At 43.1% G+C, this 27,414-nt stretch overlaps 1 protein-coding gene across 2 annotated transcripts in view; it reads right to left on the reverse strand.

Moving 5' to 3' along the window:
* Positions 1-27,414, reverse strand: part of ARHGEF38 (Rho guanine nucleotide exchange factor 38) — a 372,213-nt gene that overhangs the window by 205,989 nt on the left and 138,810 nt on the right. For both annotated transcript variants that reach the window (XM_069630953.1, XM_069630954.1), the window contains exons 2-3: positions 23,942-24,129; positions 19,332-19,455 (exon numbers count right to left, since the gene is read on the reverse strand). In XM_069630953.1, the coding sequence (XP_069487054.1) occupies positions 19,332-19,455; positions 23,942-24,129 (312 nt within the window). The remainder of the gene's footprint in view (positions 1-19,331; positions 19,456-23,941; positions 24,130-27,414) is intronic.

Genomic DNA, 27,414 nt, shown 5'->3' on the forward strand with positions numbered 1-27,414 from the left:
AGGCCTCCTTGTGATAGTCTCCCTTCGAATTACTTTATGGAAGGGAACCTTGAGATGTTTTGGCCATGCTCAATGAAACCTGGGAAGAAAGGGAAAGGGCTACCATACCAATCTATCAGACAGGCCTGAAGCTTAAGACCCATTTGGCTGCAGGCCAAGAAATTGTAAAACATCTTTTAGGTAGAGCACAGGAAAATCAAAAGGCTCTACATGATAAACAAGTTGTGTCCCTGTCTTTTTCCATAGGTGACCATGCGCTAGTTTTGTTACCAACATCGGAGAACAACATAGTTTCCAAATGGTATGGCCCTTATAAGATAGTAGAAAAAAAGGCTACATATACTACGTGATCGCCCAGCCAGACCCACATCAAAAGACCCAAACATATCACAACAATCTTTTAAAGGAGTGGGCAATGAACCCTTTAGCAAATACTATCGTTACCATAGCCACTCTTTTAACTGACCAAGAACGAGAATCTCAATTGATCCCTTAAAACGTGCCTATTAAGGCAATTTCTTGAAATTTTCTCTGTAGTACCCGGTCGGGTACAACATTTCTTCAATTTCATTCGTACTCAGCCAGGGCAAAAGGTGAACCTAAAACCATATACGATCCTGGAGGCCTGAAGAAAGATCATTAAGGAAGAGCTTTCATCCACGTTGAAAGCCAATATCATTGAGCCCTCCGAGAGCCCCTGGTCCTTCCCCATCGTTTTAGTGGTGAACCCTGATGGTAGATGGAGATTCTGGATTGATTTTGGAAAACTCAACTCACTCTAAAGTTTCGATAATTATCCTATGCTAAATGAATGGGAATTACAGCGCAAGCGCAAGTTGGGATTCGGCGCAAATTGCGATGGACCGAGTTGCGGTAACGCTAATAACGTTGGCAGTATCATGGCATAATTACTGCTGGGATACTGCCAAGGCCCTGATGAGGCCCTAAATAATTTAACAGAAGCTTGGTGGTGGGGCTAATAAAGTGTGGCACTATTACAATCTTATTTCGCTCATTGCTTCTTGGCAGATTTTCACTTGCGAAACAAAAGCATTGCTCTCAACTACAATTGCCTCATTTACTCATCAATTGGCCATTCATGTGATAGAACGAAATCCCACACATTATCTATTCAGCCACACCTTGGTGGCAAACACAGGAAGCCCAATATAATAATGGCCTCTGTGGTTTTCATCTCAGACCACACTAAATTAGTTATGCAATGGTATTTTGAGAACATCAAAAATGTCGACAATGGTGTGTTTCGGTATCCAGTGTTTTTAACGAATAGAAAAGAAAAAAATGCATTTTCAACAAAACAATGAATAAATACACATTTTTAAAAAGAAATATATGTGGGGGGGTGGAGTAAGGGGTTAAAACTGGTGGGGAGGGGGTTAGGCATGTTTTATACATCACGGCCCCCCGTAAAAAGAAATTCGGTATTTTTTTCATTGTTTTTGTTTTGGTAAAATGTCATTCTTTATTTTGCAATTTGGTAAAATCACATAAATCTGTGCGTTTCGGCCTCTAGCTGAAGGGTCTACTCTCTTTGTGGAGTGCCCCTAACTTTCTATTGAGGCCTTCGTCAGGACACACACAAACAATGTTTGCCCCAACTCATTGACATCAATAATGCTTCTGGACATTGATTTGAAAGCTGCCTTGTTCTTTTTTCAGTTACAGCTCTTGGGAGCTTTAAGTGTAGTCCCTTTTGTTGCAGTTAAAGTGGTTTCTTTCTTGGGATTTACTCCTCCAAGTGCGTTTAAGGACTTCTATTGTTAAGCTCTCCTCTCTGGATTATGTGGATACTTCTATTCACAGACACATTCGTATTACTTTTCCCCTTGTTGCTGGAACTGGCAGAGGGAGATATTGGTCCGGGCCCCACCTGTTTAGGACACTTAGATTGAAGCCACAAGTAACAAGGGCAGTTTGGCTAGAAATATTAGGGTGAAAGGATTCACGACAAAGAAAAAAAAAAAATATCTGCTCAATGCAGGAATAAAGTAGAGTATCATGGAAGGGTGGGGATATGAGTAGCTTCATTTTCCCACAAACAACTATATTCACAAAATAATCCACACACACACATCAATGCACATTCAAGATTTGTACACCTGGAGCAGTATTCAAGAAGTATTTCTTAGGAGGTTATGTGTCCCCATGATGGGAAAGGAAGGATATGGCCCATAAGGTGAAACATGTTTCTGAAGAGAAGTCGCAATATTAACTGTCATTTGTACAGTCACAAGGCTGAGAACATTTAGGAGGTGCCAACATTTGGGTACCAGAAAGCGATGAGGTTTTTTTTTGTTACCACGCTGTCTGCCGCTCACAAAATGATTGGTTAATGAAGGTGGAAGAAACACACCCTAGAACACTCGAGGGTGGGATAGCCAATGGGGAGACGATCTGTATGTTGCAAAAGACAAAAAGCTACAACACCCATTGAAAATAAAGCAATTTTGATAACCTGATTATTAAGCCATAGCTAAGAGGAGGTTACTAATTTGGTCACAGGGTGTAGGTTAGGCCAATAGGGCCGGGTACTGTGTACATTTCTGTAGGGGACAGCCACTACTGTCCAATCAGATAATAATAATGTACATGCATCACAAAACATTGTTAAAGCTATGATGTCACTCACTCCTATATAAACCGCCATTTAATGATGACATGTTGAATGATACTTGTATCATTACCGGCTGAGGCTGCAAGTAATAAACTTTTGGTTTTCTTGCTACTTGTGCACTTTTATTGCTCATTGGATAGATTTTTGGCTAATCAGGTTTTTGGGCCTACCTTACAGAGTGGAACAGAAAGCCTGCTCATATCCAGACTGGAAAACATGCACACTACAGGTAACGCCACTACTATCGAAGAGACGCCACCTCACTGGAACAAATCCAACAGAACTGAAGGTATCGGTGTTGTTCAGGAGAGAAGGAGGCAGAGAGAGGAGAGAATGCAAGGGGAGGAAGGAAGGATTGCCCTAAGTCTGTACATGGGTCAGAAAGATCCAGAAAGAGAGAAGGAACAAGAGAATGAGGGGTTAGAGGAGCCCAAGTCACCCGAGGATTGTAATCCACCAGACGACCCAGAGAAACCCCCAAGACCTAAGAGAGACAGATAACAAGAGGGGTTACCAATACCCCAGGGAGATAATAGAGAGAAATCTTGGAACTGTCCTTGAGCAGAAACCCAAGCGTCTTGGTAGTATAATTTAACAGAAGAGTACAAAGAATCAGCAGAAATATCTAATGTATGAAGGCATATAAAGTCATTGGAATGAAAGACATAACGATGTGACAAATGCACTTTTGATAGAATTATTTTCTTGCATTTGTACTATGCAGTTCTCATTGGGGATGGAATAGTGTTCACAGAAATGTTCGAACAGGTGGGACTTAAAATACTGTCTCTGATTTGGAAAAAGTTAACCCAAAGTCATGAAAGAGGTGTTGGGTGGGATCTTTCCACAACAACTGTTTTTAAAAAAAGAAGACCTAATGGGGAATTTTTTTACGTCTCTTTCTTGCCAAAATTAGATTGAATAAAAAACGCTCGGATTTACAAGCAATCCTATGGGAAAACATGAAATTGTTCAATAATTCAGATGCCAGATCACATTGTGCTAATTGGGTCAGAAGCAGCTTGAGGATAGTGCTCTGCTTCCTACCTCTCAGCATCTCTGCAATGGGTGGCATTTGGTTACTTCCCAAACACTCGATATGGATGGGATGCCACTTTTTTAGTAATTTCCACACAAATTCGTAGTTTACGGTTAGTGAAAAATGTGCATTAGAAAACATTGTAAAGAAACTTGTCGTTGGTACATTAGGCCCAACATGCATTGATAAGGAAACCATCTTTTCTGGTGCATGTTTAACATGGGAACTAGAAAAAAGGTATTTGTTTGCATGTATATATTTTGCTATTCCAGCACAAAGTTTTTTAGAAATCCTTTCACAGACAAATTATATTAAGTGCACACTGATAAGTGAAACTCCTTGCAGTATTAGCAGAGGAGGAACAAGTCTAATTATATTCCCTTGTCCATAGATGCATGTTTATCAAACTCTGACCTGCCCGCCGACCTTTAAGTTCTTGGCGCTGTATGGGGCCCACAACGTAGAATACTATGCCAAATAACGGGATCGTCCCTTCTGGTGAAGTCATGGCAATAGTCCTCCCTCTTGTATTCAAACCTGTTTGAACAGGAGGATATAAAAGCTGGTTGGCCAGAGGGGTGCCGCTGTTCACTCTTTGGTCTCCCCGTCAGATTTTTGTGTCTCCCGCAGTGCTGTGAAATAAAAGGTTCTTTAACGAACTAAAGTAAACACGGAATACAAACACTGTAGTACTTGTGCTCCAAAAGTAATTTTATTCTTGTTGGTATCTTCTTTTGTCTTATGAAATTTGCTTATTGTTTAAATTAATTGGCCACCAATTTAGCTGCTTTTATCAAAGACATCAAGGATGTTATAAATCAACTGGAATTCATCAACTGGGAATATGATTATAGACTGGTAACATTTGATGTCACTTCCCTGTACACCAGTATACTCCAAATAAAAGGGATCGAAACAAACAAATTTGGTTTCTTGTTCTATTATGTTGCAGAAAGACCATATATTAATGCTTTTACCCTCCTGAAGAACCATTGTGACCAATGGGGAAACACGTGTCGGGGGTCAATTAATTTAAACAATAAGTGAATTTCATAAGACAAAAGAAGATACCAACAAGAATAAAATTACTTTGGGAGCGCAAGTACTACAGTGTTTGTATTTCGTGTTTACTATAGTTTTGCAGCCCTGTGCAGCCTCAGAGCCAACAAACACAATTGTATGCAGCTCCTTAATATACACATATCAATTACAATCCGGAACTCTAAGTAAACTCGCCATCGGTTATTTCAGGCTGTACCTTTTTTGTTATATCTTTAAATAACTAAGCTTGCCTCAAATTAATCTCGGCCTTTGATTTACCCGACAATTCAGTGCCTGTGTGCCTTCAATCCTTTGCCTGTGGTAGGCATTCTTAGACGACCATGGTCGGGCTCTCCGGCGACGTCCCCTGGCACCATCACAACAGGTAAAACAATGTGTCTTTATGGGGCCCTTGCTGAGGAAAGCTTCTTTGGGTTAAATAGCCTTCCGGGCAACTGGGAAACAAACTTGTGTTATTTGAAGGTTAGTTCGGAAAACATCTAATATTAAGACTGCTCGGCCCGTTTGTTGTATTGTTTTTTGAAATTTTAGTCTGGTTCTCTTCTGGAAGAACACACTTGAAACTCCATTCAAAAAAGAAAAGTAATCGGTTAATACACCCGTACTATTTCGTTATGCCCGCCCCCATGCCAGCTCTCCCTACCACATGCCCCCAGCCCAAACCAACCCCAAACCCCATCTTCGTACTCCTTCATACACATATGTATATGTATTTTAGTCGTTTTGACCAAAAGCAAACGCGTTCAACCAAACTGCGGGCTTTCTAAAGAAAAGCTTCATAACAACGTGACAGCGTCCAGTCTATGTACAGCCTGAGAGAGGAATTAACATAATTTAGGGGACCCAACTGCTGAAGGTCACCATTGTCTCAGACTTAGTTTGATTATGATGTTGTCTTTTGGCAACTTTATTATTTAACTGTCAGTTACACAAACATCTATAGAATCAGAGCAAAATGTAAATGATTGTGTTTAAAGACACTTAAACATATGGCTGATGCCAAGACACAACGAGTACGTTATTTTATGTGCATTTTGATTAAATCACACATCTGCCATAGTGAGTACAACCATCAACCACACTAAGCGGGTGGGAGATGCAGCTTTAACCCCATATATGTTGACAGCATGGGGAGCAGCCGTGGATGGGGGAACAGTGGGCGGGGAGCTGCCCATCCTGACTTTGTCATGGGCCCGTTGGAAAAATATTTGCTCCTCAGCACTTATTTTTTTACAAATTAAGCACTGGAGTCATGTTCTAATTGTAGCAACCAATGGGGCAAAAACACACGCGTCACTTTTGGGTCACTATGCATCAATATTGCTGCCCGAATACTTCACTCGCTGATCCCATGAATACCTTCTATCGATATATGGCATGGCTAATGTATTATTTTTAATTTTACACTACTGTCTTGTGGCTGACATTTGTACAATTCCATGTGATGTTCCCTTGGCAGCGATATCCATACTGTTTCGCTAAGTCGCCTCCCACACTTATTTTCTTCCCAACTGCCGATATGCCTGAAAGCAAACCAACTGCACTCTTCAACTCTCTCACCGGTGTTGCACTAGACGCAAAATGCTCCGCCCACGTGCAAGGTTTAGCCATACGCAACATTTTGCATTAGCTATTGTTCGGCGAAGGAGGCACTTAATGCCATCCCCATGGTGGCAGTGGGCGCATAGTGACGTAGCTAAAGTCTTTAGGGTTAAATATCCTTTTACTTGTTTCATAACCACAGCTTTAGTAGCAGTGCAGAGTTTAGAACACACGACTTGAAAAAGGTAGCTGCCATGGAAGGAGGGCAGGCACCATCCATGCTTGAACTATTATGACCTAAATGGCCTACAATTGAAAACAAAATAATAACAACATGGACAGTCGAGCAAAATCCAACCTTCGCAAATTCTTGTAAAGGCTGCGCCCTGATACCCTTCGGTATGCTCGCGCATTATAAATAATAAAACAAACAGACAGTCGAGCAAAACATTTTAAGCGTTAATCAAGGAACCTGTGAAAGTCGCGCTTCATTAAAAACCCACTGACTGAAATGTGCAATGCTGTTTGTAAACAAATTAGTAGAGTACAACAGCCAAAAAGAAATGTACAAGAAGGGTTCCATTTTAGGTAGGCTCTAAATGGGAGGGGCACAGTACCCACCAGCTAAGCGGCAGGAATGCATTGATCTTTCGTATTTATTTAATAACAGGGTGTCATTTTAAACAGAATGACTTACAAGGAAAAGGTGCCTTTACAAATGAGCCATGTTGGATTGAATGATGTATACGGGTTGGTGGAGGGGTAGACTAGGAACAAGTGACAGGGACTGGAGGACATACCATTTTTAACATTGAGAACCTGGGAACAATATTTACATATTTGCAAATTACTGAATGTTTTATTGATTTTTTTAATGCAGTTATTAACATAGGAGCCAGCATAATGTTAAGGTAATTGACATGTTCAACAGCAAACCTCATATAGTGACTACCATGGTCTCCCTAAATACCTCACTTCACAGTATCCACAGAAATACAGTAGGGATCACCAGAACGGGTACGTGGATCAGCATACATAGGCGATGAGAATATCATAACGAGAAGGTGAAGCGCTCACTTGTAGCTATCATCAGGGGCTGACCACAGAAAATCCTAATCTTCCAGGAGGCCTTTCCTCTGGGACATTACCATTCCCTTATAGAGAGGCGCACACGATCAGTGATCCAGGTCTCTACATTGTTTCAAGTGCCAGATTTCCAATTTTAGAGGATTCACTTTTTGGCCGTCACTAATGCTCGGTTTGGCCATTTGATGGCCATCGAAGAAATCTGTAGGGTTTGAGGTACCAAACCTAATGCACAACTCCAGAGAAGCCAGGATGGAGGAATCAATGATCAAATGAATACTTTTTATGACATCACAGAAGGTCAGAAGCAGGGGTGTTGCTAGGTCTGGAAAAGATCGGGCTACGCTAATGTTGGGCGGGTCGGGGCTAACTAGCCTTTTGGTTGTAGCCCCTGAGCTTCTATCTGGGGCTACAACCAAAAGACCCGGGGCTATAACCCCCTCAGCCCCCCCCCCCCTAGCAATGCCTCTGCTCAGATGTTTTTCACAGGTCTAAAACATATGTAGTGTGTCACCAATAATCTTCTTGCAGGTTGAGCATGGAAGGAGTTCACACAGATTCATCCTTAGAGGTGTCCAGTAGAGTGAAGATAATTTGCGGCTGTGTATATTGCAGATCTAATGGAGGCGGCACTTACATTTAGCCATTACTGATCTGAAAGTTCTGATCGCGCCTAGAAACACTTGTGTACAGGGGCGTTATGAGTGCCATATCATATCAAAGAGGTGCAGCTAGAAGGGCCTCCCACGTAACCTTGCATACATGCATAGTTACACCATCAACCACAGAAGCTGGTTATTTGTAGATGCAGAGAATGATGACATTTGGGTGAGTGCTTAAGGCAGGTGTGGAGTACAATGTTGTGTGAAATTGTGCAGATAAGTCAATACACCAGTCGCCCAAATTCCCATAGCAGCTGCATTTGCAATTTTGCAGCTTGTATTTCAATGTGAGGTACTCGAAGTACACCAAGGAACCATGTTATGGGACCAAATGCCAGCTCTTTGATAAATCTTACAGATTACATTTCATGAAGGGCAGAATACTGGTGAGGTAGTGGGGTGGTTAGTTTGGAGTGTGAATGAGGGGATTAGAGTCTCCTCCCATTGCTAGCAGGTGGAATTTGAGCCTTATTTTGAATAATTCCACTGACAACATGGTTTTAATGGCCGGATGAAAGTATTCCAATGGAGTGGGCAAGTAGGCAAAAGGAGCAAAAGCAGGGGTAAGAGGAACTGATAGGTTGTGAAGAGAGAGGGCCACAGAGTTTGAGAGGTAGAGTACAGCGAGAGGCATTCAATGAGGTAGTGTGGGGGCACAACCATGGATGGATTTAGAGACTAGTAGTAGGAATTTAAAAAGAGTATTTGTATGGAGATCCATCCCGCATGGTGATGGTATTTAGAGGAAAGGGGGTATCTGGGTAGCTTGAAAAGCATGCATGTCAAAACGTTGTGGTTGGGGGAAGCAAAAGCGACGTAAGGAAGACCAAGAAGTAGGCTTGTGCAACAGTCCAGTTTGCAGAGCACAAGAGTAGATATAAGCATTCTAGTTAAGTCGTGTGTGGTATGTGGTTGAATTCTTCTTATGATTCAAATGTTAATTCTCGCGGTGATGGCAGTGACCATGAAGAACTGGCAGAGATTCAGGTCACTAACAAAGATAACCACAAAGTTGTGAACATTGGCTGAGGGGTGAGGAGATCAAGTGGAAAAGATACAGGAGAGGGGGAAGAGCGAGTAGGGCTTTGAAGGGAGGGCGAAAGATGACTTCCATCTCGGAAGAGTTTAAAATGAGCTAGCCAGAGCCATCACATGGCAGATAGCAGTTAGGTAGTTGGCTATGCATCCAGAGGTTGCAGGGGTGAAAAAGGGGGAAGGAAAGTAATATTTCAGTATCATCAGTGAAGGAGTGATAGTTAAAATCAAAGGAGGAAATTAGTTTGCCAAGGGACGACATGTATAGTGTGAAGTGGACAGGGCCCCCAAGAAAGATCCTTGAGGAATATCGAACACCCATGCAGAGGGGTCTCAGGGAGAGGATGCTGGAGTACCATGAGTTGGAGAAGGAGGGATCAGCAAGATCAGAGGGAAAGTGAGATGTAGAGAAAGGTGTTTATACGATAGGAGGATGGGAGTCTGAGGATGAGGGTGGGAGCAATGCAGGGAGTGGGAGAGATGGAGGAGTAGACTATCTGCTCTGCATTTTGGTGATTTTAGTGGAGAAGTAAGAGGCAAAGTCATCAGTGCAGAGAGGAATAAATGAAGCAGTTATTTTGGGGGAAAGCATGGCTGGAGAGTCATGGATAGTTTGCCTGGGTGCGAGCCAGGAGCGAGAACAAGATTAATGTAGTAGGAGGATATGGCTGCATCAAGAGTTGTCTTCTGGGTCAGCAGAGTCCTTGTGCGCATTGAGAAGAGTTGGGCAATCAGTCTTTGTGCCAGCTGCATAAACAGTGAAACATTGCTGTTCTCAGCAGATGGATGGCTGGTGAGATTCATGGTTAAGGATGCAGGTGGGAAGAGGGGAAGGAGCGGACATGGTAGTGATCATTGTAGGGGGTAGACAGTGCAGAGTTGATTTTGGTAAAGGCGAGTTCAATGGAGTGAGCAAGTGGAAGAGACAGAACCTGGAGTGAGCTGTTGATTCGTTGCGAAAGGGTGCAAAGTAATCAAGCTTGAATTCATGTTTGGGGATAGATATGAGAGAGGGTGGGAGAGTGACAGAGGAGTGGAAATGGAGAAGTGAATCAGAAAGTCGTCAGAGAGGGAGGAGTCAATTGTGGGAGCAGATGAAACCAGTCTGTAAGATAGGAATATGAGCTTGAAAGAGGTGCCTTGGTTGTTGTTTGCAAGGTTTTGTAGGTTGATCAGTGAGTTTTTAATCATGTTGGAGCTGTTGGCTTTTAGTCATATTGGAGAGATTGAGGTCAAACAATATGAGAAAAGGGACATCAGCTTGGGGTGTTTCGAGTAAGAGGTCAAGATCACAGAAGAGGAGGTTGGGCAGTAGCTTTTGAAAATAGTAAGAGGGGTGGTAGGAGTTGTACTGATACAGTCTCAAATGAGAAGGGAGTGAAATTAGAGAGGGGTATATGTTCCAATGGTGCTGGAAGGCTAATAAGGCATTCATTCGTTAGTATGGCAAATAGCACTCTCCTGGCTTCTTCGTTTGGCCCACTCACTGCTCCTGAGACTCTCGTTCACAGCAGCAAAACATTTGGATACAACATAGGATAAATTTGAAAACAGCAAAATTAAAAGGGAAGCGATGTTACAAGGAAAGGACTCTCGACCTTCGGTTCTTTAGATGAGGCTGTTACACTAAACCCAAGTTATTTCTCCTTCCTACCACTGTTCTCCTTATATTCTCTCTTATTGCATTTTATTCTGGTCTTGTAGGGGTTATTCCTAAACCAATTTATGGCTTGAAGTTTGGGAGGGTCTAACTCAACCATGGGTAAACAGTGGCCAGGAGAGGGAATCCTACAGAAACGGAGAACTGTCCAAACTCTTCCTTAACTCAAGGATTCACCAGGAAAGGCTTAGTGACTACGAATGACCAATTGCATTGATCTTCAGATCCTGGTGTGCAACCCCTTTTGTGGGAATTAAAATTTTAGTGGTAAATAGACCATCCTGTGGGTGAAGACCCATTTTCCCTTTCCTCTGGATCACAGAAAAAAACACACAAGTACTATTGTAGGAATTTCTGGTGTGATGAATCAAGGGAATTTGTCCCTTCTCCACAAGGGGATGCCCCCCTGTGAAGCTATGGATGTGAGCCCACTCCGCAACACCCTCCACAGGGGCAAGGCAAGTGGAACCTCACTGGGAGAGACTCCCCCTTAGGGGACAAGGACTCCTGTTCCTGTGAGGAACTCCCTTAAGCTGAACAAACTGTGGCCTTCATGGGATGCTCTCAAAACCCAGTACCATTTGAATAACAAGACTTGGATGAAGAAACTCATAATCAATGCCAGTATCTTATGGAAAAAGAAGAAGTCCCTTTAAATTCAAATAGCCAATTTACTGGGACGATTACGTTAAATAACATACACTTGAGAGCTGAAAGAAAGAGGAGGAGAACGAGGAACGCATACGCAGGCACAGGAAGGCCCTGTACTCTGTAACACCTGGAGGGGGCAAAGCTAGCACAAGTCAAGAAACAAGTGAGTTTGAAACTCGCCAGATACTGCAGACGGGGATTCCAGAACCACGGTGCAACCCCAGCATGAGACATCCAAAGGGCAGAAGCCTGGAGAAAGAGATTGCGACACCAGATTCATGCCACAACCCCAGCATGAAACAAAAGCAGGGCAGGAGCTCAGAGAAAGGTGGTGGCGAGATCCCAAATGCCACATGGTGGACAGCCAGTCCCACAATCATCTCTGATACCACGGCACTTTGTGAACCTAAGAGTGTCCGGCTCCTCGTTGGAAGACCAGGACACAGAGGAAGGAGAGAGACCGCAAGTAGAAAGTTGCTGACAAAGAAAAGGCAACAGCGGTCTGAGATCAGGGAGATTGTCTCAGAGGAACGAAACATCCGAGGACGTTCTTCACAATAGAAGATAACGGGGAGAATGGGAATAACGGGAGGTTGAGAAGAGATAATTATATCGTGCAATCAAATCGTCTCAGTGGAAGTCACGATACAAAATTACCATTGAAGCAGATGAACTTGAATTGCTACTAGAGAAAGAAATATTGAGAATCAGAAGAATAAGAGGAACGATCAATGGAGCACAATACGTTGGGAAAAGGGGAAAGTAACTAGATCATTTGTACAAGGACACAATAGCAAAAGAAGAGAGTATTTTGAGTCAGAGTTCAGAGGAAATGGACACTTGAACAGAGTACAAGACCAAATAGGCCAAAGTAAGCTGAGCTATAATTGGCCAGGAGGTGTACCTAAATAATATTCAGTTACCAAAGTTATAGAGCTTGTAGGAGATTCCCAAAAGGGGCTTCCGGTGAGAAAGGCAAATCCAAGAGCATATTAAAAGACCTACAGAGACTGATCCAGGAAGTCATGAGAGACTATTTAAGGAGTATATACTGAAAAAGTATTCTATAGACTGGTACTAGAAGTACCGTCAGGAGAAGGGAGTTATTCTCCGGATATAAGTTAGTTTACATAGTGGTAGGGTCAGTTAGGATCGTTTTGGACAGCTGACCTATTCCTTTGGACATTCATGACTGACGTACTAGGACCTTTGTTAGTAACCTATTTAATTAGGATGCTGCTTTTACACGCAGTCCTCTTTTGACTGTTGAGGGGGCGGTCTTAGCCTCCCTTCCGTCCACGCTTCGGCATTTATGTGCCATGTACACCACCAGCGCAGCGGACATGCCTTCAGCGCGTCAAAGGAGCGCGGAGGGAGCAGGAGGGGCAGCACTCTCTGGGAATATTAGACACTGCTGGTTGGATTAAACGTAGTGTACTGCTATTCCACGCTTCAGTTATTACAAAATGGCCCTTAGGCTTTGGGCTAGATCCCTAATATTAGGAAAGTAATACCTTCAGCCACACCGCAGTGTGCTTTACTCAATACACGCTCCCCAGTTGCTCACTACATGGACCTCTATGACCTCCTGTCGTGTAAGGGGCTTGATTTATTTTTTCTCACTGAAACATGACTTAGGGAGACATCTGGCCCGGTGTTGGTTCAATCTCTCCCTGTAAACTACTCACTAGTGCATGAGGAACATCTATTCCTCCATCCGGGGGGTGGGGAGGGTAGCTATGATTTACAAGACCAACTATAAAGTCACTAGTATGGTCCCCAAGCACTCCCTCAAAATGGAATGCATTTTGACCCGCATTTCAATTTCTCTGACCTCTACCCTTACAGTTCTGCTGGTCTATCGACCTCCAGGGGCTGACACAGCATTGTGTACCAAATTTCCAGCATTTGTAACAGAATTGCAAGTGAAATACCCTGATCTGATTACTCTGGGTGACTTTAACTTGCCTATTAATTCTGTTACTGCCAAAGTGGTTGCCAATTTCTCCATATTGATGGCCGACTTAGGCCTCCGTCAAGGGGTTCCCGCTCCTACTCATAGAGGTGGCAGCATATTAGACCTTATCTTTACTCCACTTTCTTATATGGTCAGATCACCTTCTGGTCTCTTTTTCCATTCCTTTTGAAGCCCCTTTCCCTGCTATGCTGAAACCTCCTATTCGTAGGCGTAATTGGAAAGGTGTTCCTAAACCTAAACTGATTGATTTGCTACAATCTCATTGTAATTCTGTGGAAAGCTGCTCCCTTACCACATTACAAGATGCCTTCCCTATGACGGCTGATGCATTAGCACCCTATAAATTGTGCTAACAATGCAGTCGCCCTCCGGAATCCTGGTTTTCGAAAAAACTCAGGGACAGCAAACTCTGTTGTAGGCAGACTGAGAGAAAGTGGCATCTTAGTTACTCTTCCAACTCTAAAATCCTTTATCGGAGCACTCTTGTTGCCTACCATATCGACGTGATAAATGCAAAAAAAGCTTACTTTGCTCAAACTACGGAGGGGGCTGTTCATAAACTGAAGGCCTTATTCGATTTAGTCCAATCCCTAAAAAAGGACAGGATGCAGTCCCACGCTCCCAAGAGCTTTGTGACTCCATCTCTACTTTCTTTCTCTCTAAAATTACCACCATTCAAGACAACATTGAAACTGAGGCTGCAGCAATTAATGCCTTCCCAGCGCCAGTGAAACCCCCACTTGAGGGTCCTGGTCATCCTTTCCCCTTTTTTCCAATGCAGAAGTTCTCTCCACTATTCAAAAACGTAAATCTGCATCATCTAGAGATGCCATACCACTCGCTCTTCTGCAGGAGACGTCTGCCAATGTGATTAACCATATAACCTCAGCAGTTAATATTTCCTTCTCCACTGGAACAATTCTGGGCTCACTCAAGCATGCTTTAGTGATCCCGCTGCTTAAAAAGCCTTCCTTGGACCCTGAAGTGATGGCCAACTATCGCCCCATTTCACTTCTTCCCTTTTTAATGAAGGTTCTATAAGCACTGGTTTTCCCTTTGTTGTCTACTTTCCTGGAATCTTCGCAGTTTCTTGACCCATTTCAATCTGGCTTCCGGCTTGGCAGAGGCACTGAATCCATTCTTAATTCAGTAATGGATGGCCGTCTGCGCCTGGTTGACCAAGGCGGTGTCGGAGCAGTCCTGCTATTACATCTGTCGGCTGCTTTCGACACCGTCGATCATTCTCTTATTTCCCGGCGTGCGGAAGCCGGTATTTCTGGCCAAGTTCTTGAATGGTTCAGAGCTTTTCTGACTGATCGTTCACAGTCAGTTTCTCTTCCCCCTTTCTGCTCGCCGCCTGCCCCTCTTCGCTTTGAAGTCCCTCAGGGCTCAGCACTGTCTCCTATCTTATTCAGTGGGCCTCATTACGACACTGGCGGTCCCGTAATGAACGGTGCTGGTACGGGACCGGCACCATTCATTACAGAATACCCGATTACAAGGTCCCCTAGCGGGACCCGGAACAGACGTCAGGTAAAACCAGACGTCCTTTCCGGGTCCCGCCAGGGGACCAAGGAGCTAATAATGGGCCCGTTATTAACAGGCCCGTTATTAGCTCCATCCCCATTCCCATTGAGCCCTATGAGGGCTCAAATGGGAATGGGGAATGGTTTTGTGCGTGAGGAATTACCGGGTCCTCCAAGGTCAGAATGACCCGGTAATTCCTCATTCACAGAACCCAGTATGGAGGCAGCCATGCCCTTTTTAAGGGCATGGCTGCCTCCATACTCGTAATGAGTCCCAATGTCTACATAAGATATCTCCTGCTTCTTATTCAATTGCATGGGTTTCATTTTTATTCATATGCTGATGATACTCAGATTCTGGTCCGTTTGGACCTGACTAAATCTGAAACAGCCAGTAGGCTGAAAAAATACCTGGAGGAACTTGGAACATGGATGACATTGAATTGGTGCAAGCTGAATGGTAGTAAAACGGAGGTCATTTGTTGTAGGGACCTCTACTTCTCATCTACTGGACATCCGACATTTGGCCTCCGTCACTGGGTCCTCTCCCCATACTCGTTCTGTCAGTTAGGAATCTTGGAGTGCGATTCTCTGCCACTCTGACTATGGATGAGCAGGTTAGCGCGGTCTGTAAATCTGGCCCTTTTAAACTCAGGGTTCTCCGGAAGGTCCTCCCATTTATTCCTGTAGCTAGCCAGGCACCGGTGGTGGGAGCACTAGTTCTCAGTGTGCTGAACTATTGTAATTCAATATATCTGGCACAACCCGGCTACCTTACAGGACGTCTGCAGCTGCTCCAGAATGCCGCTGCAAGATCCTTCACTCGGCCACCGTTTGGAGCCCATATGACTGCCTTGTTGAGACAACTGCACTGTCTCCCCATCACACAGCGGATTCTGTTTAAATCAGATCTGCATGATTTTTCCGTCGCGGAAAGGTCAGCAATGGAAAAGTTTGCATGAGAAATGTGCGAACCACAAAAAGGTTGCACTTCTCCCATGCGAACAAGCATTCAAAACCCCTACAAACCCACAACCCCACCCACACCCACGCCACTCCCCCACCCACACCCTCAACACACCCCCACCCACACCCCAACATAAACAAACCCTACTTACCTTTTTTACACACCGAGTCCCTGCGGTGCCAGTTTCCTTTCCCTTCCGTGATTCGGGGGTGCTTCAGGGGTGTCCCCTGCGACCCCTGCTCATTATGCCACACAGTATAGTGAGCAGGGTGTTGCAGGGGAAACCCCAGCAGCCCTTGTTTTTTTCGGGTGTGTATACTTACCTACAATGCTACCACGAAAAATTCGAACTTTTAGTGTTCGAACCTTTGGTGGTAGCATTTTTCTGATTTTTTATACGGTCTGACCTTTTTTTCGGTCCGATCGTACAATTCCTTTAAATCCATATGCATTGTGCAATGGGCCTTATTTGGTGTGGGAGCAGATTATTTTCAAGCCAAGTTTACTCCCTACCAACCTACTCGCACTCTTCGTTCTAAAACCACCCGGCGGGTAGCTGTACCTCGCTTTAAGCTAGCTCGTAAGGGAGGCCGTGCCTTTTCGGTTGCCGCCGCTAAGGCCTGGAACAACTTACCATTCTCTTTGCGTGATACTACTGATCACCTTGTTTTCCACCGTAAATTAAAAACCTTGCTTTTTTAACTACTTCACAGTAACTTACCTTGCCTCCTCAGCGCCAATATGCCCCTGGGCGAACGTGCGCTTACACAAATGTATTTAACATAACATAACATAACCTAGGCAGGGACCACCCATAGTGATAGCGGAAGTTAGTTCTTATTTCCTATCTTTAATAGAAATGTGTGAACCATGTCCTTAAAGTGTCAGAGTCCTTCTTCTGACTTGCAACAAAGGTCCCATCATCACAAGGACTTCATACATGGGTTTCAAAGAAAGGGAGGGGCCAGACAATTTGAATTCAGCTTTAGAATTCACAGTTGTGATGATGGAGTAATTGGCAAAGAAAGATGCAGAAGCCATGACTGGAGCACCTTCATGGAGCCTCCATTTGAGGGTTTGACAATTTCACAGCTGACAGTGGTTTCCAGGAGTACATGGTTCAATCCATCATTTGTGTGGGTGAGAAGTGGGAGGGGTCACTGAAGGACTGCATTGCCCCAGAATACAGAAGAGCCATCTATTCACAGGCCGACAAGATGAATCTACCTCAAAACATCGAAATGTTACTGCAAGTCCCTTAGATCGCTTTTTTTCTATTACCCAGTCTTCCCACCAATATATACAGGGGGAGATCCCCCACATCCCCTCCATCTTAATTAAGACCCCAATCCAACCCCCTATCTATTTTTTGCTGAAATACAATAAAAAAACATGTTATGGGACTTGCAGTAATGTGATTCGATATTTTGGTACGATACCGACAAGATGACTGCTTTGGTTAGGTAATGTCGAAAGGCAAGGGGATTGCTAAATGTGACACTACGTAAGCTTTTTGTCACTTACCTGGGAATTTAATTTGCTGGGACCCAGTTTGGGAGTCTGATAATTGTGGACAAGGTTATGCCATTTGGGTTTTCCAGCTCTTGTACCTTGCTTGAAACATTCAGTTCATTTTGGGAATGTGCTTTTGTAAAAAGAGTGGGGTCATAGAAGGTGCTGCACTCCCTGGATGCCTTTCTTTGGGACGAGATGAATGAAGTGGGGTGGTGGGGACTGAAAATATCTGCTGGATGAATTTCAAGGTATTTAGGGCTGAGGCTCTTTTTTCAGGGGTGTTGATACATTAAATAAAATAGGTCGGACAAGTATCTGAAGTTTTTAAGGATTTTATTGGACTGAGTGCAGATGATGTCTAACTGCCTGTTGACAAACGGGTGGAGCTGAAGAGTGGAGGAAGTGAAAATGTTATTATGCCAACTCCGATAGCTCTTGGGGAACATGCATTTTGCATGTAAGGTGGTGGCCCCAAGCAGAGCCTTCTGCATTAACAAGGCATTTGAAATTATGTGGTAGTAAAGGCTCCACAAACAATCAGGTTGCTCTTAGGATCAGGGGAAACGTGACAGTTTGTGTTTTGTTGATGAATAAAATGTGGTCTTGACGTGGCTTCTAGCAGAACAGATAATGTGGAGAGTGAAAATGTTTTTGGGATGTGGTGCCAAGATGTGCACTCGGGAGTAGTTGGTCACATCATTGTGTTGTTAACATTTTTCTCTGTGTTGCTCTAAGTGATACTTTGAGGGCAGGAGTTGGCGAACAGAATGGCAACATTCCATGTGGTCAACCGGGCTGTGCGAGTGATTATTATCAAACAGGTTATCAATGATTTTTGGGTGTTGGACCTGTTTCAGACATTTGCATTGTGTTGTTTGAAGTTGGCCGGGACAACACTATTGCAGTTGTGCCTTTTCTTTCATAGTGATTGGGTATCCATGGTATGGTTCCAGAAACAGAGAAGATGTTGTAGCAGATTCAAGGCAAGCTGTGGATGCCAAGGCATTTCACTTAATTGATGGGTCTTTGGCAGCATCGACTACAAGACTAACATGAACGGAAGGAGATTCTGGATGGTGGTCAAAGAAGACGCTTTGGCAGCACTATTGTCAGCAAGAAATGAGATAAAGGCCCAGAGGAAGAGGAGTGTTATGTTGCGCAGGCCTCTAGAACAGGACAGGTAGCATGGCTTTCTTCCAGAATTGAGGCAAATTGCATTTGAAAGCGAGAGAACCTCTGGATGCAGGAGGCTCTTCAAATGTGGACTATGGACCATGAGCACTCTCCCTTGGTTCATAGTCCTTCTGTTACCACCCACTCCTCTATCTTCTACATCTCACCTGTATTGTTTTTTTTATTATACTTGTCATCTATTTAGCACCAATTTACCATCATTATAGTTTGAATGCGCCGTTAGTGGGAACGCCCTTGGTGGACTGAAGTCCAGAGTGTTGGAGGTCATGGGTATGATTAGGATGCGTGTGTGCATTTGGCCAAGAACGGCTTAGCAGGGCTGGCCAGGTTCCCGTAGAGAAGCAACCCCATGCGGTCAGGCACATCGATGGGTGCTGGGAGGAGTCAGGATGGCTTCAATGCTAGAGATTCGATATGTGCTCAGTGTGCCCGAATTTGTAATAGGTCTGTGCTGCATTCTGCTAACCGAGGTGTTGTGTTGTGGTGTAGTGTGGTGTAAGTAGGTGGAGAATTATATGAACAGCACAACCATCATAGTCCTTGCTGTATACTGATGTGTGTGGATAGCCATGCCTGTGGCAAGAGGTGTATTATACGTACCTGGTCGAAAACTGATTGTGCCAATTTACCCTTGGAAAAACCAAAATGTATTTTCTTTTTCTGGCAACAGCTGTCTATCAAGGCCATGCTACTCATATAATCTCTCTAAAAACAGAGAGGATGATCAATTTTAAGAAGACATTGTATCAATCGAACTTAAGAGCCGTTCACATTCTTACCAATAATTTGCATGTCCGGTTCTATGTCGACAGTAGCTTCTTCTAGTAGCGAGAGTAACTTAGCTGATATCTGTTGTACAGACTCGATGTTGCTAAATAAGGCATCAATGTCAAGCCCCTCAGCCTGTGGAAAGAGAAAAAGGGTAATAATACAGAAGAAAAATAATACTGTACATTTTTTTATTCTGAAAAAGGAACATGGCCATCTACCCCCAACATGGCAGCATCGCTGCACTGTCTGGAGCATGAGGGAAAAATGCGCAATATTTGGCCTGGCCTTCCTCTTTCACTCCTGGGTCCTCGAAATTAGTATTCCAATCCATTCCAAGCTATCATAATGTTGGGTAGCACAAGCAGCAGGCTTTTGGAAGAGTGGCAGCCCAGTTCCTGTGTCAGTCACTGAGGCTCCTTATTGATAATTCCTCCTAATCAACTATATCTTGGCTCAGGGCCACTGGTCAGGCAATGTGGGCTGCACTGGCAGAATCTCCTCTAAGAAATACCACCCAGCAATGGGATGTGTCCGATTGCCATACAACCTTGTCCCCCCACAAGGTTCAAGCCTCATAGTATGTGTATGTAATTCCAGCAAATGTTAACAGGCTACTGTGTCTGCTGCTACCAGTTTGGGAACAAACCTATTGCATCTAAAAAAGTATTTGTACACAAATCAATACAAAAGTATAAAATGTATAATAATAAGTATGTCAAATGTACAATGTAATGGATAACAAAATAAAAACAGTAATGTATAATACACACAAGTAATACTCAAATATGGCGTTCGAGATAGCAATAAATATTATAGCGAATACACCGGTCATGAGACATAACATCATAACACAATATGCCAGCCAAAACGAGGCTACCACATAAATAAGAGCATGCAAGCTAAAATGGCAGACAAGGGTACCCAAAACGGCAAGTTGTGCACATAAGAGCGCGGCAGAGATAGATACTCAACACAATCTGTTGACAACTCTGACAATAGAAAGTGATTCTGACCATATTAAAATAGGTTAAAAAAATTAGCTTTAAAATATTAATATAAATGATTGAGTGTGAATATTAAATATTTGTGTAAAAATGATTGCCTAATAGACTGATAAACACAAGTTAAGTGATATAGTAGAGAAAAAATATGTATATAACAATATATTATATTCTATAGAAATCAAAAAACATAAAACAAGGAATATTTAGGACAAACATTGAAGAGTGGTACACATATACAAACAACTTTTGATTTTAAAGCAACTGCTCTACAAAAAGGTAGGACATGCCGTTATATGCCTAGCTATGTCATGTACAATTAATTACATGAGTCCCTTTATTTTCTTTCATTTTTCCATTTAAAATTCCAATTGAATATATCAGAACAAATACGATTAACCTTAAATCTTGAAATCCATTAAATCCCCCTGATGAAGCTGCAGAAGAGGAGAAACATGCCTTGGGGCCCCAATGCATAGACGTGATGTTAAATAACAAAGAAGATATGAGAAGTATCTATCTCTTTTTTACAAACAGCTCATGCGAAATCATAGTTTTCAAAACAACAATGATTTAATCAATACAGCAATGCAGGAAAGCATGGATAGAGTTCATGGACAGATTTAAATCAAAGCAGCGTGGACAGATTCTACAACCAATGGTCCATTAAACCTTAATAAAAAAGTTATGATTTTCAAAAAATAAAAGCTAAAAAAAAAAAATATCCATTTCAATAACAGAACTCCAGAACATGCAATACATACTTCCCTTGGAATCCTTTATAGTGCCTTGAGAAAGTACTACTATAAAAAGGATTGTGGGTATAGCATGCCATAAAACCAAAACTACTGAGATTGAACCCATCTATAGGATACTGGGTAACACTATTTGATTTCATCATTAAACCAATGTTCCAATATGAAAGTGAGGTCGGAGGACACACTCTTAACCAGGACTCAAGCAGAAAAACATGACCTTATATTTCTCAAAACAGTTACTTAAGATGCGCAGAAACACAACGCATGCAGAACGTAACTGGGAAGATACCCCCCTACAACCAACCATAAAACAACCCATGAAGTTCCGGACACATCACAAAGAAAGAGAGGTTAGATCATAGATCACTTAAAAACAAATAGAAAAAAGCAAACATCTGACAAAACAAATCAGGCCCAATCTCAGAAAACCAACTCGTACAACCTTAGTACAAGAATGCCGTAGAACCAGTGCTTAAAGTGGGCCGGGGCCAGGCCCCGGCAGTCTCCAAAAAGTGGGACTGAGCCAGGGCCCTGCCGGGGCCCCCCATCCCACACAACATTGACGGGATGCATTATCCCGCCACGGCCGCAGCCGCGACGGGAGATGCGCCCGCCAGTTTAATTTCAGGCGAGCTGACAGAAGTGCCAGCCAGGCACAGCATCGCTGAGGCTGGCTGGCACTTCTGTCAGTCACTGTAACTTCCCTGATGACCCCTCATCTGAGGGGTCATCAGGAAAGTTACAGTTCCTTTGTTTGCCCTCGCCAGGTCACTGACCCTCAGCGAACCTGCAGGCTCCATGATCTAATATGCAGATTAGATCACGGAGCCCGCGGGTTCGCAGAGGGCGAAAGGCGCCTCGGGCTCAGTGATCTATCTGCTCAGAGCAGAGATCACTGAGCCCGAGGCGTCTATCTGCGTTGGCAAAGCTTTATAAAAGATGCCTTGAATTGTATACGTTTCAAGCCATCTTTTATAAACGTAGAAATATTTCTATGTTTATAAAAGACCGCTTGAAACGTGCACAATTCAAGGAATCTTTTATAAAGTTTTGTCGATGGACAAAGCCACCTCGGGTTTTGTCCGTCCTCAACGCTTAATAAAAGATGCCTTGAATTGTGCACGTTTCAAGCGGTCTTTTATAAACATAGAAATATGTTATAAATGTCTATGCTTATAAAAGGTGGCTTGAAAAGCGCACAAACCATAGTAAGGTAAGCACACAAGTGTGCGTAAATTACTATGGTTTGTGCACTTTTCAAGCCACCTTTTTATAAACCTAGAAATACGTAACATTGGTATGTTTATAAGGCTTGAAAGGTACACAAACCATAGTAGTGCGCATACAAAGATATAAATGCTCACTTACATTTACATATTTGTTTGTGCACCTTACAATGATTTGTGCACGTTTTAGGCCACGCCCCCAAACGAGGGCCCCCCCTCAATTTCTTACCCCACTTAAAGCACTGCGTAGCACCCCCTGGCGAACCCAGAGACAGGCACAACACAAACTGAAAAGAGGTTACAGTGTTGCAGAATATCGGCTCAGAGTACGAAATACCAAACACATACAACTAATGCTCGGATGCAGGGTGCGCAATCACAGACTGCATATTGAAGCCCTCAGACACAGAGTAACTCAGAAGACTGAATCTAGAACCAGTGAAGCATGGAAAGCCGAAACCCACTTTCTCCTACACGGCACCAACTACGAAGACACAAGAAGGTGCTATTTCGGGGGAACCTGAGAAAAAGATCACAAGCTTCCCAAACTAAAAGAGGAGCAGCACATGCAAATTCTCTTGGGAAAAAAGCAGCATAATACCCATCAGCTATATTTGGACTTTAATCAAATACATGAATAAAAGGCAACCAAATCGGCCACTATCGCTCTGCGCATGAGTGATATTCATGAAATCAGTGACAGAAAGGATTCTTCTCAGCTTTGGCAACACTTGTACTTTCAGGAGTGTCAATAAAGCATTATTGTTTTGCAAGAGCTGAATAAAAAAATAAATAACACGTTAAGAAACTGGAAGGCATGTCCAGAGTCAACCAAAGTGCTTGAATTGGATTTTTGGGTCTCATTATTTGTAGAATGTTTAATTGATAAAAAAACAAAACATGTAATTTGGTCGTCGATAATTAGACCATATACTGGAAGTGGGGACCTGCAGCATGATTAAATTATCCCTTCACCTTTAAATGAATGCATTAAGTCGAAACGAAACAAGTCGTAGAATAATTATATCCTGTCATTCTAATTTATGGATTTTCATGATAATAATTATATCATGTTTTTCTTAGGAGCTTCATGCTGGATTTCTCTGACTTAGAAGAGACACTACAATAGGTGCCATCATTTCCCAGTTGAATTATGGTCAAAAGGTGTCGACCTCAGAAAGATGAGGGGCTGAAACCTTCCAATACAAAAAACGGAGAAAAAGTTACAACACGAAAATTATTCTTTTAAAAGCTTTGCTCAAACAGGTTATAAAAATTGACTTGCAAAGTTCACCAGACACATGCACGAATTCACAGAATGCACCTTTGGCCCAGCAGGGATATTCTTTTTGGCCTTATAATCAAGTTACCCCAAACACGTTTTACAACTTTTTTGCCCCAGCTTCCCATGTTCACCACATGTCCCTCCTTGTGCTTTTAAAAAAAAAAAAATGTTTACATAGTCTCATAAGCTCCTAAGAAACATGCAGGTTACCACAGACTTCGTGTATCAAACAGTGCAAGTCCAAAGAATGTTTGTGACAAGTCAAGTCTTAGGCTTGCCCAAATATCTCAAACACCATTTAGGGTGGTCCACCAGTGCCTCCATCATATAAAAGAAGCAACCTCTCACCTGCTTACTTCGCAGTGGATTAACCACTTCCTTGATGCAGTAATCCAGGTCTGTCAGATAGTCTTTCTCAGTCTGCACTAGTTCCCCAATTATCTTAAGCCTCTTAACCATCTTCCTCTTCTGGGTTTCTTCCGGTTCATGCGTGGGTGTTGTTGGTGCCGACAATCCCATATGTGGTGCCATCTTTTCTACGGAAACAAAATACAAGGCCAATGGTCATCAAATGTTTAACATAACAGTTTCACTTAATCTACTCCACCATGAGTTCAAGGGTGTAAAATGCAGGCCTGGGGCCATACCATGCTCCAGAGAGTACCATTGCCTGGATATAAATGAACAGAGCTAACGTGAAATAGTCATGTTTAATCTCTTTATTTGTAATTTGAAAAGGGAACACAAAACAAATTCATAACATCAGAGGCACATATTTGAGCAATACGGGCACAGCAGTAGTGAGATTTCTAAATCCAATCCCTATTTTACAATAACAAGCCGCCATTTTTAGTAATGGTTAAAAACAACTAACAACATCGAACAGTACATCACCAACGAACATTAACCCACAACATAAAACAGGCAATTCTGGTAGCTTTCACCATTATGAAACGCCCATCATATGCATCGTAAGTTTACCTTAGCTATACAAGGATCTATGTGATCACTACGCCGTCCGTAACTGCGACGGCCGAAAATGCTGATGCCAGTTACGGCATGGCCCAGTGATCATATTGATCACTATGCCCGCTTCCCCCAGCCAGCATTAGGTCTCCCAACCCCCACCCCACTTACCTTTAGGGCGTCACACTTCTGCATGTGCCGCCCACTTTCTGTGATCCCTGCAGCATGAGGTCTTCCCACTAACGTGGGTTAGAGCCGACGCTGCAGGGTGCTTTTCTTTTTTTTTTCTTAATTGTCCTCCGCTTTCCAAAATGATAAGCGAGGGACATCCCCGCAACCCCAGACGCCCGTTACTGCACCCATGTGGAGCGGGGGACACCCCCCACAACACCCGCTCTGCTTTGGCGCAGTAAATGTCACCCTCATTTTGTGCACCTCCAAAGTCGCAGTAACTGCGGGAGTGCATAAATGAGGGCGACATTTTGGATATCTCTATACAACTCATTGAACAATCCCCAGACTTCAAAGTAACGTTCCTCCGGTTTCTGCTTCCTAAAAGTAGTTTTCATATTCAGACAAAGTGCTCACATCTAGCAACCAATTCTCAACATTCGTTTTTTCATTGACCTCCACACCTTTAATATTTGTTTTGTCGCTACAACCAGAACTATTCATCCATTCATTGTTCTTTTGGGCCATTTCACCTCTCCCTTTGTTCGATAAAATTGTTGAGTAAGGTGTTCTCGGGATTGCAGTCCCCAGCACAAGATCTAGTTTGTTGAAAATGTCACTCCAGAAGTCATTCACTGTCGGGCATGCTCATAAAATATGTTGTAAGGTACCCCCACAGCCCCAGCAAGTGTCATTGTCAGACCGTCCTGCCTTAGCCATCCGCCCAGGGGTCCAGTACAATTGGCAGATGATTCTATGCCATACATACCACAGGCCCAGATCCATCTTTGACTGTGTGCCTATGTGTAGTAGTTGGTCCCACTCCTCTTTTGAAATGTCCATACCTTTCTCTTCCACTCAAGCTTGAAGCAGTTTCTCTCATCCCTTCACATGCAAACCGTCTACCGGCAACAGTTTCATATATGTCGACACAGCTCATGGAGAGGAACAAATGATGTTACAAACCGTAGGTCTCTCTTGCATGGGCCAACTTAGCATTCCCTGTCGTTCGGTTTGGAGGCCTTTTAGATCCATGTAGCATTTGTGCTCTCTACCCCCTAGCCCAAAGGTTTCCCTGAGCTGTTCAAATGGAGCATTTTGACCACCTAGCCACACATCTCGTACTTCTTTTTAGCCAGCTCCTCCAACACAAAGTCTTGTTTGCAATCTGCGGCTCCGAATTGTGCCATAGAGATGCATGCAGATTTTTTCCCCCCCTAGCAGTCATTAATTCTTGTAGGGTCCCTCTAGTTATGTCCATGTTTAGCAATCCGTTGACGGAAATAGGACTCTTGCACATCGTATACATATCTTGTAAGGCATACAGTGAGAATTTCTCCCTCTCAATAATTTGCCAATAGGGCATTTCACTGTCCGTACCGACGAAGTAAAGTGTTGATTTTTTCAGAAAAAAACCTTTACAATAATTGGCCAGATTGGGATATTCAAACCCCCCCTCCTGTACAGATCGCATTAAAATGCACTTTAGGATCTTAGGTCCATTACCTTCCCCCCCAAAGAAAGTTTTCGAAATCATCAATACAGCCAATGATTTTTTGGGTAAATTTTAAAGGAATAGTTTGGATAACGTAGAGTATCTTTAGCAAAAGTATAATTTTAATAGCATTGATCCTTGGACAAAGCCCCAGCACAAATCAGCCCCATTTCAGTATATCCCTCCATATTACCTCAATAACCTTTGATACGTTAAATTCTACCATCTTTCTTAGGTCACGGACCAAGTAGACTCCCAAATACTTTACATTCCACTGATAGTTCCATGATTCAAACCCCTCACTCGATTGTGCAGTATCTAGAGGAAAAACCACTGTCTTGGCCCAGTTGATCTTATGACCAGACAAGAGCCCCACTTCTTCAAACATGTATTTTAGTTTATCGCCTCATTCCCTAGGTTTGCTCAATATGACTGTCATGTCATCTGCGAATCACAGTACTTTAATCTTGCTGTCCCCAAATGTAAGTCCCTGAAGACTCTGCTCTTGCCTTATGTACGCTATCAGTGGTTTTATTGCCAAATTGAAAAGATAAAGCGTGAATGGACAGCCCGGTCCAGGGCCTCTTGTCAGGAAGAAGGAAGAAGACAGAACACCATTAGCCCATATTCGAGCACTGATGGACGAGTTCAGCATTTTTATAGTTCTTAAAAGGTTCTCCCCGAAACCCATCTTTTTGAGTGTGCAGGACAAGAAAGCCCAATTGACCCTATCAAAAGCCTTCTCTGTGTCCATGAAGACTAGAAGTGCATCCTTAACCTTCTCTCTAGGGAGTCCCATTATGTCTATATTCGTCCTAAAATGGTCATATCCATACCTTCCACGCATATACCTTGCTTGGGAACGACTTATCCGTCCTCCAATACATTTATCCAACCGATTGGTCATTATTATGGTGAATAATTTAAGGTCAACATTTATCAACGCAATTGGCCTATAATTCTCGCATCTTTTGGGGTCTCTGCCTGGCTTCAGGATCACTACAATGCATGCCTCTTTCATTGTCCGGCACATTTTCCCCTCGGTCATAAAATTATTGTAGGTTACATAAAAAAAGGAGTTAAGCTCAGGACCCAGTGCTCAGTAGAACTCAACTGGTAATCCGTCTAAGCCTGGTGACTTGCCCAAGTTAAGTTGGCTAATAGCAGTCAATACTTCCTCTTGCCCAAT

The sequence above is a fragment of the Ambystoma mexicanum genome, chromosome 6q, assembly GCF_040938575.1.
Source record: "Ambystoma mexicanum isolate Mex_15411 chromosome 6q, UKY_AmexF1_1, whole genome shotgun sequence".
Lineage (NCBI taxonomy): Eukaryota > Metazoa > Chordata > Amphibia > Caudata > Ambystomatidae > Ambystoma > Ambystoma mexicanum.